Source organism: Delphinapterus leucas, chromosome 20 (genome assembly GCF_059928025.1).
Source record: "Delphinapterus leucas isolate spDelLeu-1000000601 "Yukka" chromosome 20, BTC_Dleu_Yukka2, whole genome shotgun sequence".
Classification (NCBI taxonomy): Eukaryota; Metazoa; Chordata; class Mammalia; order Artiodactyla; family Monodontidae; genus Delphinapterus; species Delphinapterus leucas.
The window spans coordinates 10826001-10839198 of record NC_143148.1 but is presented as its reverse complement, the minus strand read 5'-3'; the positions used below and the strand labels follow the sequence as shown (position 1 = coordinate 10839198).

Genomic DNA, 13198 nt, shown 5'->3' with positions numbered 1-13198 from the left:
TTTGTTCATAGTATTCCTTTTTTATTCTTTTAATGCCCACAGGTTCTGTAGTCATGTTCCCTCTTTCATTTCTGATATTAGTAATTTGCATTTCTGTGATATCAGTAATTTGTGTCTCTTTTTCTTAGTTACCCTAGCTAAGAAGCTTATCCATTTTAGGCATCTTTTCAAAGAAACAGCTTTTGGTTTCACTGATTTTCTCTACTGATTTCTTATTTCCAATTCTTTTTCTTGTCTTCTACTTACTTTTCTTCTGCTTACAATTTGCTTTTCTTTTTCTAGTTTCCTAAGGTGGAAGCTTAGATGATTGATTTTAGACCTTTCTTCTTTTCTAATACATATATTCAATGCTATAAATTTTCCTCTAAGCAGTGCTTTTGCTGCAGCCCACAAATTTAGGTAGGTTGTGTTTTCATTTTCATGTAGTTCAAAATATCTTAAAATTTCTCTTGAGATTTCTTCTTTGACCCACGTGTTATTTGGAAGTGTATTGTTTAATCTCCATTTGAGGTTTTCCAGTTATTTGATTTATTGACTTCTAGTTTAATTCCATTGCAGTCTGAGAGCAGGCACTGCATAATTTCTATTCTTTTAAATTTGTTAAGGTGTGTTTTTTGATTCAGAATATGGTCTATCTTGGTGAATGTTCCACGTGAGCTTGAGAAGAAGAGTTCTTTCTAATCATGTACATTAACAATGGCTACAACATCCAACTCTATGCCACAAAGCTATCACTTTAGAAGCCATTTTAACTCAGTCTACAGGGAAAAATATACTCCGTACCTTGTTTTATTGTGCTTTGCTTTATTGTGCTTCACAGGTAGAGTTTCTTACAAATTGAAGGCAACCCTATGTTGAGCAAGCCTACTGGCACTATTTTTCCAACAGAATTTGCTCATTTCATGTCTCTGTGTTACATTTTGGTAATTCTCACAATATTTCAAACTTTTTCATTATTGTATTTGTCATGGTTATCTGTGATCTTTGATGTTACTACTATGACTCACTGAAGGCTCAGATGATGGTTAGCATTTTTTAGCAATAAAGTATTTTTAAGTTAAGGTATGTGAATTGTTTTTTTTTAGCATAATGCTATTGCACACTTAGTAAACTACAGTATAGTATAAACATGACTTTTATATGCACTAGGAAACCAAAAAATTTGTGACTTGCTTTATATGCAATATTTGCTTTATTGCAGTACTCTGGAACTGAACCTGCAATATCTCTGAGATCTGACTGTTTGAAAACAAGAACAGGGTTATGTGGGGTGGAGACAGAAGAAGTGAAATGCAGAAAACAAAGACTATTCTAGCATAAAATGGCCAGCCTATCACAGCCTGAGATCAGATGTCACCACTGTAAATGATCAAAAAAAATCTAAAAATTATAAGAAAAAAGTAATTAAACATATGTATAATTTAAAAAACAGATGTGTCATATTTTATTACCATGCTATTTTACCCACATGTACTTTATGTCTGCAGTTAGTTAATGCAAATGTAGTAAGTTTTCTATTAAAAAGGAAATTCTGGCAAGGAATTGTAATGCTAGATCAACATGATTGGCATGTGTAAGACATCATAAGGTATTTATGAAAGGTTGCATTAAAACTTAAGGTTTAGTTAAGGTTAACATATAGGTTAAGTTATGACTTCAAAAACTCTTAACCCAGTGATGTCTGATATTCTAATTAAGCCATAAAGGAATTAAAATTATCAAAGGAAATAGCTGAGAACAGCTACGTGAGAACTACTGACAGGAATGGTATTCAGATCTAGCTGGAACCAGCAAACTACCAAGGAAAGAGAAGAAAAAGCAAGATAATTTGCAGGGAACATCTTATTACTTGAAAGATGGAGATTACTAAAAGTAAGTATCTGCTGGTTAATGAAGTAGATGGTTTTGCTATAATTAGAGATGACACTGGAAATGAAAAACAGGAATAATCTGCTATGGAGGAAAAAAAAAAGCCCAGAAGCCCTTGGTTTATACAGCAATGATGCTTGCCTGGCTCTACGGACCAGAAACTTCCCTTTCCATCCCTGCTGGGAGTTTCAGATTGCATCAGTGGCAGTCAGCAGCATTAAGGTATAATGTTGGTAAAGGATCACCTTTCAGAGCCCCTGGGGATCATGAAGCTTCATGTCAGCAACAGGTGTAGGTGGCTCTAAAAGGTTGTTGACTCTGCACCTCTGATCAAATTAATCAGGCAATTCCATGAAACAGATTTTACTTATGTGGACTGACAAGCTGATTTTATGTAAACATGGACTACAAATCACCTTTTTCACTCCAAGTAAAATTATTTTTTCTTATCACTTTCCAATAGAAGACAAAATTTAATCACTGGCAGAGAAGGCTGAAAACAGATTATGGAATATTACTGGGTGTATTTGGAATGAATAGCCTATAACAGCACAAGAACACTAATGGTGGGAAACCATTAGTGAGGCTTAAGATCAATTTAATAGATTGTGACATGCAATTTTAAAAAGGACAGAAAATATCACAGTTGCACTGCATGTCAGGGTATCAGTGCATAAATGCTTGTCTCAGACTTGCAGATATGTATACACACCTAGGTCTGTACTGGGTTACATTACATACTGAAGGTCATGGCCAAAAAAGTATGAAGACCACTGGTGTAAATAGTTGAGGGAGGCATAAAGTTTGTAATGAAACAATCGTAAGGCTCAAATGCAAAGTTCAAATACGTAAACTTGGGAAAATATCAATAGGTAGGTTTGTGCCTCTTAGTTTCATGCCTACATGGACTGAAGTTTCAAAATACTGGGAACAAATTACCACTTGAGATATAGTCTTTCTTTCCCTCAGGATGTATGAAACCTGAGAGTACAACTGTTTTCAGGTTATAATGGTCACCAGTTGAAAATTATACACTAGATCTTTATGGGGATGAAGGCTTGAAAACGGTCTAAAATCTACATTAACGTTTGTTTATTTAATGGCTAACGTGTACGAAATAAAGATGAAGAAATATATACTTATTTTTGAATAGGGGATGAAAAGAAAGACAGGGGCTGGTCCCCCTGCCTCTCGGTTTTCTCACCTTGAGCCTTCCTTGCTGGCCTGAAGGAACTAGGGACTTCGTGCAGATGACGACTTTGGGAGAGGTGGGTGGGTTGCGACTTGGAACATCTTGCAAGGAGATGGACGGTTAAGCCATTATTGGGACTTCCCTGGTGGCGCAGTGGTTAGGGATCCGCCTGCCAATGCAGGGCACATGGTTCGAGCCCTGGCCCAGGAAGATCTCACATGTGGCGGAGCAACAGAGCCCATGCGCCACAACTACTGAGCCTGCGCTCTAGAGCCTGTGAGCCACGACTACTGAGCCCATGTGCCACTACTCCCATGTACCTAGAGCCCACTCGCTGCAATGAAGAGTAGCCCCCACTCACCACAACTAAAGAAAGCCCACGCGCAGCAACGAAGACCCAATACAGCCCAAAAAAAGAGAAGCCATTATTTATTGACATCGTTCTCCTTCCTAGTGGAAATTGAGATAGTTCTTCTGCTAACAGAGTGGTTGTAAGACTATCATTTTAAAAATATTTCTTTGCCCACGTCAATTAAATCAGCTCCTAGAGGCTGCAGGAAAGTCAATGGGGATAATTATGTCTCTCTTGGTTACAACTCCAAAGTTAAAGCTCAGTAAGGGGACTTCCCTGGTGGTCCAGTGGTAAAGAATCCACCTTCCAATGCAGGGGACGTGGGTTCGATCCCGGTCAGGGACCTAAGATCCCACATGCCGCAGGGCAACTATGCCTGTGAGCCACAACTACTGAGCTCACATGAGAGAACCCACCTCAATGAGAGAGCCCGCCTCAATGAGAGAACCCGCGTGCAGCAAACTATGGAGCCGTGCTCTGGAGCCCACGCACCCTGGAGCCCGCACGCCACAACTAGAGAGAAAACCCGCACACTACAACCAGAGGGAAGCCTGAGCACTGCAACGAAGAGACTGCGCCATAATGAAAATATCCCGCATGCTTCAACAAAGATCCCATGTGCCGCAACTAAGACCCGACGCAGCCAAAAACAAAACAGCTCAGTAGGATGGTTTTTCTATTTGAATCTCTGAGCCACCAGGTAATTTATTCCACAGAAATAAAATCACTAGTACCCAACGACATTTGGATTGGGGTTTTTATTGCTGTACTTTCTATATTAGTAGTAAAAAAACAAGGGAGACGGCAGAGAAATGAATGCCCATCAATTAAAAAATGGGTAAATGATGCATGTTATAGCCACATATTGGATTATGTAGTGATGATTATTTTTAAAAAGAGATAATCTCAGATTGGGAGGGATTTCTTGCTCAAGGTACCATGAAGGAGAAAAATTAGTATATTAAAAATAAGAATGTACATTTTCAAAATTTTGCATTAATATATGGTATATACATGTTAGTACATGTAAAAAATTAAATAAAAAGATATTTTAAAATATGACATTACATTCCTACTGATGCTATCAGGCAGGGGGACTGGCACACTATGGCCCTAGCCCTGTTTTTGTGTAGCTTAAGAACAAGAATAGATTTTACATTTTTTTAAATGGTGTACAAAGAAGAATATGTGACAGAGACCACATATGGCCAGCAAAGCCTAAAATATTCACTATCTGGACCTTTAGAGAAAAACTTTGCTGACCCCTGCTCTAGAGAGTATATTGCCTATTATGACTCTGAATGTTAACTGAGATGGAAACAAAAAATTATAGAAGTGAAGTAATTTGTTTTGAAATTTTCAATTGACTTTCCTTCTCACCCAGGAGCATCCTTGGCTACACAGGTGTGACCATGGCTTCTGACACCAGGGTCTGAGGACTTAAAAACATTACTAAAATGTTTGGACTCGCATATATGTCCAACTTGGAAGTACCACTTCAAAAAGAAAATTACAGGCCAATATCTCTGATGAACATAATGTAAAAATCCTAAACAAAATATTAGCAAACTGAATTCAACAACACATTAAAAGGGTCATACACCAAAATCAAATGGGATTTATTGTAGGGATGCAAGGATGGTTTGACATCTGCAAATCAGTAAGTGTGATACACCACATTAACAAAATGAAGGATAAAAATCATTTTATCCTTCATCAAAAGCAAAAGAAACAAAAGCAAAAATAAACAAGTGGGGCTACAGTCAAACTAAGAAGCTTCCGCACAGCTAAGAAAACCAACAATAAAACGAAAAGGCAAACTACTGAATGGGAGAAAAATATGTGCAAATCATATATTTGATAAGGGGTTATATCCAAAATATAGAAAGAACTCATACAATTCAATAGCAAAAACCAAACGATCTGATTAAAAAAATGGGCAGAAGACCAGAATAGACATTTTCCCAAAGAAGACATACAGATGGCCAACAGGTTCATAAAAAGATGCTCCACAACATTAATCACCAGGGAAATGCAAATCAAATCCACAATGAGATTATCACCTCCCACCTGTTAGGATGTCTGTTATCAAAAAGACAAGAGATAACAAATGGTGGCAAGGATGTGGAGGAGAGGGAGCCCTTGTACACTACTGGTGGGAATGGAAGTTGGTGCAGCCACTATGGAAATCAGTACGGAGGGTCCTCAAAAGATTAAAAATAGAGCTATCATATGATTTAGCAATTCTACTTCTGTGTATTTATCTGAAGAAAACGAAAACAGTAACTCGAAAAGATATATGGGGCTTCCCTGGTGGCACAGTGATTAAGAATCCGCCTGCCAGGCTTCCCTGATGGCGCAGTGGCTGAGAGTCCGCCTGCCGATACAGGAGACACGGGTTCGTGCCCCAGTCCGGGAGGATCCCACATGCCGCGGAGCGGCTGGGCCCGTGGGCCGTGGCCGCTGGGCCTGCGCGTCTGGAGCCTGTGCTCCACGACGGGAGAGACCACAACAGTGAGAGGCCCGTGTACCACGAAAAAAAAAAAAAAAAAGAATCCGCCTGCCAATGCAGGGGAGGGGGGTTTGAGCCCTGGTCCGGGAAGATTCCACATGCCGTGGAGCAACTAAGCCCATGTGCCACAACTACTGAGCCTGTGCTCTAGAGCCCACGAGCCACAACTACTGAGCTCGTGTGCCACAACTACTGAAGCTCACGCGCGTACAGCCCGTGCTCTGCAACAAAGAGAAGCCACCACAATGAGAAGCCCATACATCACAACGAAGAGTAACCCCCGCTCACCGCAACTAGAGAAAGCTCGTGCACAGCAACAAAGACCCAACGCAGCCCAAAATAAATAAATAAAAATAAATAAATTCATACAAAAAAAGAAAAAATATATGCACCCCCATGTACACTGCAGCATTATTTACAATAGTCAAGATAAGGAAACAAACTAAGTGTCCACTGATGGATGAATGGATAAAGAAAATTCAGCCATAAATAAAAATGAAATCTTGCCATTTGCAACAATACGGGTAGACCTTGAGGTATTTGAAGACAAATGCAGCTCGATCTCTCTTATATGTGGAACTTAAAGTCACCACCCCCCGCCCCGCAACAAACACACAAAACCAACCAAGCTCACAGATACAGAGAACAGACTGTTGGTTGCAAGAGGCAGCGGTTGGGGGATGGGAAAAATAGGTGAACTGTTGTTTTTTTTTTTTAATTTAAGTAAATTGAATAAATTTTTTTTAAAAAACCGTAGCTAGGTCAAGAGACTGTTTAGGTGTTAGGGGATGCGACAGTGAGAAGAGAGGACAGAATGGGAAGATAAAGAGCTGGGCATCTGAATGAGGAAGTTAATGCAAGAGTGTCTCCCCTGAAATTGCTGCATGGGAAGGGTCAATTATAATGTTGGTATTGATCATTTCTGATATTTCCTTTAGCTGATTGGCTATTCATCTTTTAGGAATAATGGCTACCTATCCATGAATACTCAAGGACACCTGAACAGTTAGAATTAGGACAGGCATTCATCAGTCGACAGACAATATTCTGGAGTATCCTTCCATCACACTGATTTATTCTATACCTATTAGCTGCCTCATGGAGGACCGAAGACAGTGAAAGACCACACGTGCATTAACCGATTCAGTCCGTCACGGCACAGAGCAAAGCAAGCCAAGTAACCCTGGCTTGTCTGATGGGCAGCAATGGGCCAGTGCAGCTGGGACAGGATGCATGAGCTAGAATATGGAAAGCTAGAGGGGGTGAGGGGACAGACACCTCAGGGCCTGACATTTTCTGACTCATGTTTCAGGAGGGGCTCTCTGGCTTCTGGGTCACTGCTGGATGGTTCTCACCTGAACACCCATCTCTCTGGGTCTCCGTCTCCATCATCAAAAGCTCTTCTTCTCTCTCCAGCTGGAATATAAGCTCCGGTTTGAAGGGCTGATTCCCTGCAAAAAGGCGAGGACAGCAAAAGTTTTAAATTTTGACCAAGTCCCACTTGTGTGTTTTTTTTTTTTTCTGAATCATGTTTTTGGGATCATATCTAAGACCTCTTTGCCTAACCCAAGGTCATGAAGATTTTCTCCTGTGTTTCTTTCTAGAAGTTACATTTTACATTATGTCTCTTATCCATTTTGAGTTAATTTTTTGGTAGATGTGAGGCATGCAAATGTATGCATATGGAAGTCCAAATGCTTCAGCACCATCTGTTGAAAAGATGACACTTTCTCCATTGAATGGCCTTGGCACCTGTAGTACATCTAAAATAGTCTCAGAATTGCTTATTCCATATCAGAGCAATAAACAAATCCACTAAAAAGTGTTCAGGATTGCAAGTCATTCTCCCATCCCCCTCCCACTGTACCTAAAACTAAGGGTATAGAGTTATACACCGTTGTTCCTTAGCTACTTCCGTGAATACTTTCTTTTCTCTATTCATTGTGGTTAAGGTATTAATTTCAAATACAATTCATTTTTCTTTTAGATGATCATCCCTTTGCCTTCTTATTTGATTTAATTTTCAGAATGTGTTGAACCAACATATTTTCAGAAGTCCAAACTAGACAAAAAGGTGTACTCAGACAAGTGTAAGTCTCTCAAACATCCCTTCCACACTATTACCTTCCACCCACTTATAAGAAACTAACTTCATGATTTCCGGATTAATCCTTCCTGTGTTTCTTCTTATAAAGGTCAGCAGATATTCATATATTTACTTATTTTCCCTTCCTCCTTACACAAACTAGTATACTATTAATGCTCTTTTGCACTTTGTTATCTTTAGGGAAAATTCCTACAAGTGAACTGGGAAAAGTTAACTCCATAGTTCTGTTAGATATTGTCAAATTCCTCTCCTTAGGGGTGGTATTGAGTTGCACTCCTACTTTCAATGCATGAAAGTGTTTTATTCCCCACAGCTTTGCCCCCAAAATACAGTGTTATGTTTTTGAATTTTTGCTAATCTCATGGATGAAAAATGGTGTTTCAGTATGATCTGAATTAACATCTCTCTTGTTTTGAATGAAACTGAATAACTATTCATATATATACATATTTATATCAATATGTGTGCATGTATATGTGTATGTATATGAATATACACACACACAGACACACCCTACCTCCTAGCTCTGAACCCTGAGACCAGGAAACAAAGAAACCACAGTGGCAAGGACAATCCCTAGCATCTAGACCTTGGTGTTAAATACCATTCCCTAATAAATCAAATAAATGATTCTGGAGCTGGGGCAAAGTAAAGGATGAGCCTAGGACAGCATGCTATGCCCCCAAATAAGACAGTGCTCAAAAAAAAGCTGAGGGCATATTACAAGGGCAAGGAGTCAGCTTAAAGGGGTCAAATTTGGAACAACTTTAGCAAGATAATTATTACAGTAATAAATTACAAATCATTTTTATAAGAGAATTCACAAGTCCCTACAAATAATAAATAAATAAATGGTTAAGAGAGAGGGGCTCTTGCTTTCTGTAGAATGCCAAGTGCTCACTGCTACGTGTGAAGGAAGCACGAAGTCAGAAAATCATCATTTGGTAACTATCGTGGTAAAGACTGGATACGGCAAGAATCACCAATGGATGCTAAGTCTATAGGGAAATGTTTGTGTGGTCTTAAAAAGTGTTGCCTTGTGACTGCAAGAGGAAACAAAGCAGTAATCTTACAGTGGAGAAATTGGACATCTTGACGGGGTGATGAAAATTAGCATCACTAATGAGGGACAGATGGTGTGTCTCTAGATGTGATACCCTCAAAAGGACACACCACTACCAACTGCAGAGGTCCAGCCAGAATGGATCATCTGAATCTAATTATGAGGAAATACTAGGAATGCTCTATTAAAAATGGGGGGAGGGAGTAGCAGTATTCCTTAAAAAGTCACAGTCTTAAAAGGCAAAGCAATGCTGTGAAAATGCTCCATATTAAAGGAGGCTAAAGAAACACTGACAGCTAGACTAGACCATAGGCTGGATCTTGCCCTGGAGAGAAAAAATTTGCTTTAAGTTAGATAATTGGCTCTACTGATAAAATTAGGGTATAAATGATAGATTGGATAAAAGGACTATATCTGCACTGGGGATATGTAAGAGAATATTCCTATTTCTACAAAATATACTGTTCAGTAAAGTATTAACCTTGCCCAAAGAGAGGTCTGGCTTTTGCCCTCAGCTCCTGGGAGATGATCTCTAAGCACTGGCCATGTACTGCCTGATAAGAGTGTCTTTTTTTACCTGGAGGCCCTGGGCCGCACCAGAGAGTTTAACAATGTGATTTATGGTGGGGCCTTTAGGCCATGTGTATCAGCTTGATTTCCGGGAGTGAGGGGGCAGATGGAAACCAAAGTCAGCCACGTAGGTGCCCAACCACATCTATGTGACCAAGCCGCAATCAAAGCTCTGGACACCAAGGTTTGTGTGAGCCTCCCTGGTTGGCAACACTCTGCATGTACAGTCACCCGTCACCGATGGGGAGACTGAGTGCTGTCCACGACTCCACTGGGAGAGGACAGCTGGGAGTTTCTGCTGGAAACTCCCCTGGACTCTGCCCCAGGCATCTCTTCTCTTGGCTGATTTTATTCTGTATCCTTTCCATGTAATAAAGTGTAGCTGTGAGTATAACAGCTTTTAGTGACTTCTGAGAGTTCTAGCAAATTACTGAGGCTCAGGGAACCCCCCGAGCTTGCAACTGGTGTCAGAGTAAGGGTAGTCTTGGGATTCCTGAACTCTGCATATACACTGAAGTATTTAGAGATAATAGGGCCATAGTGTACGTAAATTACCCTCAAATGGTTCAGAAAAAAAATTAGGTATATACATATGTTTTCATACATATAAATATTTATGGAGATAGAAAGAACACGCACATAAATGATAAAATTTAAATAGGGTAAAATGTTACTATAGGTGAATCTAGGTAAAAGCTGTATGGGTGTTCTTGTTCTATACTTTTACTTTTGCAAATTTTCTGTAAGTCTGAAGTTATTTACAAATACATTGTTAAAGCAAAAAACAAAATACCTGTGAAAAATCACATTTATAAACAACTACAGTGGGAATTCCCTGGCGGTCCAGTGGTTAGGACTCGGTGCTTTCACTGACGAAGTCCTAGGTTCAATCCCTGGTCAGGGAACTAAGATCCCGCAAGCCGTGTGGTGTGGTGCCCCCCCACACACCAAAACAAAAACAAAAACAAAAACAACTACAGTTACTGGAACCCTGAAAGACAAAGAAGCTGGAGCAACTCACTAAACTGACTTTATGACAAACCACTGGGGCAGCACCACAAGCTGCCCATTTATAGTTCAAAGGACAGATTTTTTTCCTGGACAGAAATATCAGAAACATCTTGTCTCTGCTGCACAGGGATTATTAGGACTCCCAGGTACCCAAGCTCAAAGAATGATTTTAGGAGTCCCAGGGCTTCAAGCAACTGCGTACACAAAGACACCCCAGGAGGCTGACACTGCGTCACAGAGGGCGCCAGTCCTCACCCACTGAGAGCAGGTTCCGGAAGTTCTCCAGCATCACGTCTCGGTACAGCTTCCTCTGGGCAGAGTCCAGCAGCCCCAGCTCCCCCTCGGTGAAGACCACGGCCACGTCCTTGAAGGACACTGGCTCCTACAATACCAAACACACACAGACTATGTTTATGGAAGAGGGGCAGCACTGAGAAAGTGTCAAGAATGGGAAGCTGTTCCGGATTCCGAGGGACCGAGTCAAGTTTCAGTAGCTGCCCGCTGTTTGCTTTTCACACTGTCAATTCCATCCACCAGAAGGGCTGCAGGAAAAGACATCCTTGCACTTTAAATGGCTGCCTTTTGTTAGTACTCCTATAGGTAAGTCCCTGGGACTCTGGTGCATCGCGTGGGCTGCTAGAAAAGCTTTAGTTCCAACAGCGTGTGATGGAGTCTGTTTTCCCTCTTATACGCTTACACCACTTATTCAATGTGCTGATCCTACAGGGCACGAGTCACCCTTACTGTTCGAGTATGTAGCTCCTCCTCTGTGCCCCATCTAGATGTGCAGCATTTATGGGCGCAGCTCTGGAGCCTGAATGCCTGTGTTCACATCAGGATGCTCTGCTGTGGGACCTTGGACTTGGTCCTCATCCTCTCTTCATTTGCAGGCTGATAACTGTAGCTTAGGGTACTGGTAATAAAACGAGTGACTATAGGTGAAGCACTCGGGAACAGTGACTGGTACATAGTAAGTACCCAGTAAATGATAACTATTATTGTGATGATGATGGATGACGACGACGATTTCTGGCATCCCACTTCAGGGCTGCACAGTAACTCAAGAAATTGATGACTGAGAATATAGTGAACTGATCCAAATAATGCATGCTTAGTTTTAGATTACTTATTATAAACAATGTTGCAAAAAAAACTTTCCATATAGACCTTAGTCCCTGGAACTCTGCTGGTTATCTCCTTAAAATAGATAACAAAAAGTAGAAATGGTAATGTTGAAGAATAACAAACTTCAAAGTTTTGAAACCATAATGGCAGATGTTTCCTCCAAAAAGATTTTCCTTAACTTATTCTGCTTCCAAGAAAGTATAAATCCCTAAACCTCTATACCCTGGCCAACAATGGACATGAATATTAAAAAAAAAAAATCTTTGATAATCTCAGAAGTCAATTTGGGAAGTAAAAACTAGTTATCTCAAAAAATCTTCACGGAACTTCCCTGGCGGTCCAGTGGTTAAGAATCCGCGCTTCCACTGCAAGGGGCACAGGTTCGATCCCTGGTCAGGGAACTAAGGTCCCACCCGTACGGCAAAAAAATTTTTTTTCACAAAGTTGATTAGTAATGAAGATCATTCCCTTTTCATAGGTTTGCTGGTCATCTCTATTTCTCGTTTTGTAATAACATTCATTCATTTGGGGATAGTAAGGCCTTTTCTTCCATGTATGTGATAAAGATTTTTCTTTCTACCTTGCTATTTGTCTTTTAATTTTTTCCTATAGGGAAATTTAAAATTTCTATATGAAGACTTGCTCAACAGTGTATTTGTTCTGGCTGGAGCTCTGAACATCACAACTTCAAGTCTTGGTCTCTGAATGAGAACTCTGGTTTGTTTTTTGTTTGTCTGTGTGTTTGGGGTTTTTTTGCCCCTCTTTCCACCCAAATGGTATGCCTGATACTCTTAATCCAGAGGCAAAGGCTTTGGAGTTGGCCAGATACTTGCCTACTGCAGGAACTTGAACAGGTTTTCAACTTACATGAACCTCTTATCTTCATGTTAACAGTGAAGATGATTCCAAGTCCCTCTTAGAGCAGTGAATAGCACGACAGATGGAAAGTGCCTGTGTGCCTTATAGTATGACTAAAATTTTAAAAGTAAGTACCTGTAATGCTCTAATAAATTAATTCATGAATGGTGTGACACACAGGCACACAGACACAGACACACACAAAGAAAGCTTACAGGTCCTGGAAAGAATCTAGCTCTTTTTGAACAAAAACAGCTAACACTACTTTTTTCTGAGTTCAGACTCAGTATGACCCTGTTAGACAAAACCATCCCTTAAGTAGTCTTTTTACAAAGGTACCACTTAAGAAAAAAAAATTTTTTTAAAGTTTTGAGTCCCTAGAACATAAGGACAAATAGTATCAGAATTCTCTCAGAATTGCTTTTTGAGTAAAGATTAGATGTAGAGAAACTGATACTGTTGTGTAAAACTGTGAGAATCCTCATGAATTTAAAAGCTTGTGAATGACGAATAGTTAAAAAAATGGGGGAGAGTGTATA

General features: G+C 40.1%; 1 protein-coding gene across 7 annotated transcripts in view; it reads right to left on the bottom strand.

The window, feature by feature from the left end:
- ZNF112 (zinc finger protein 112) overlaps positions 1 to 13198 on the bottom strand; it is a 46161-nt gene that overhangs the window by 14496 nt on the left and 18467 nt on the right. For all 7 annotated transcript variants that reach the window (XM_089902738.1, XM_089902739.1, XM_089902735.1 and 4 more), the window contains exons 3-4: positions 10932 to 11058; positions 7281 to 7376 (exon numbers count right to left, since the gene is read on the bottom strand). In XM_089902738.1, the coding sequence (XP_089758864.1) occupies positions 7281 to 7376; positions 10932 to 11058 (223 nt within the window). The remainder of the gene's footprint in view (positions 1 to 7280; positions 7377 to 10931; positions 11059 to 13198) is intronic.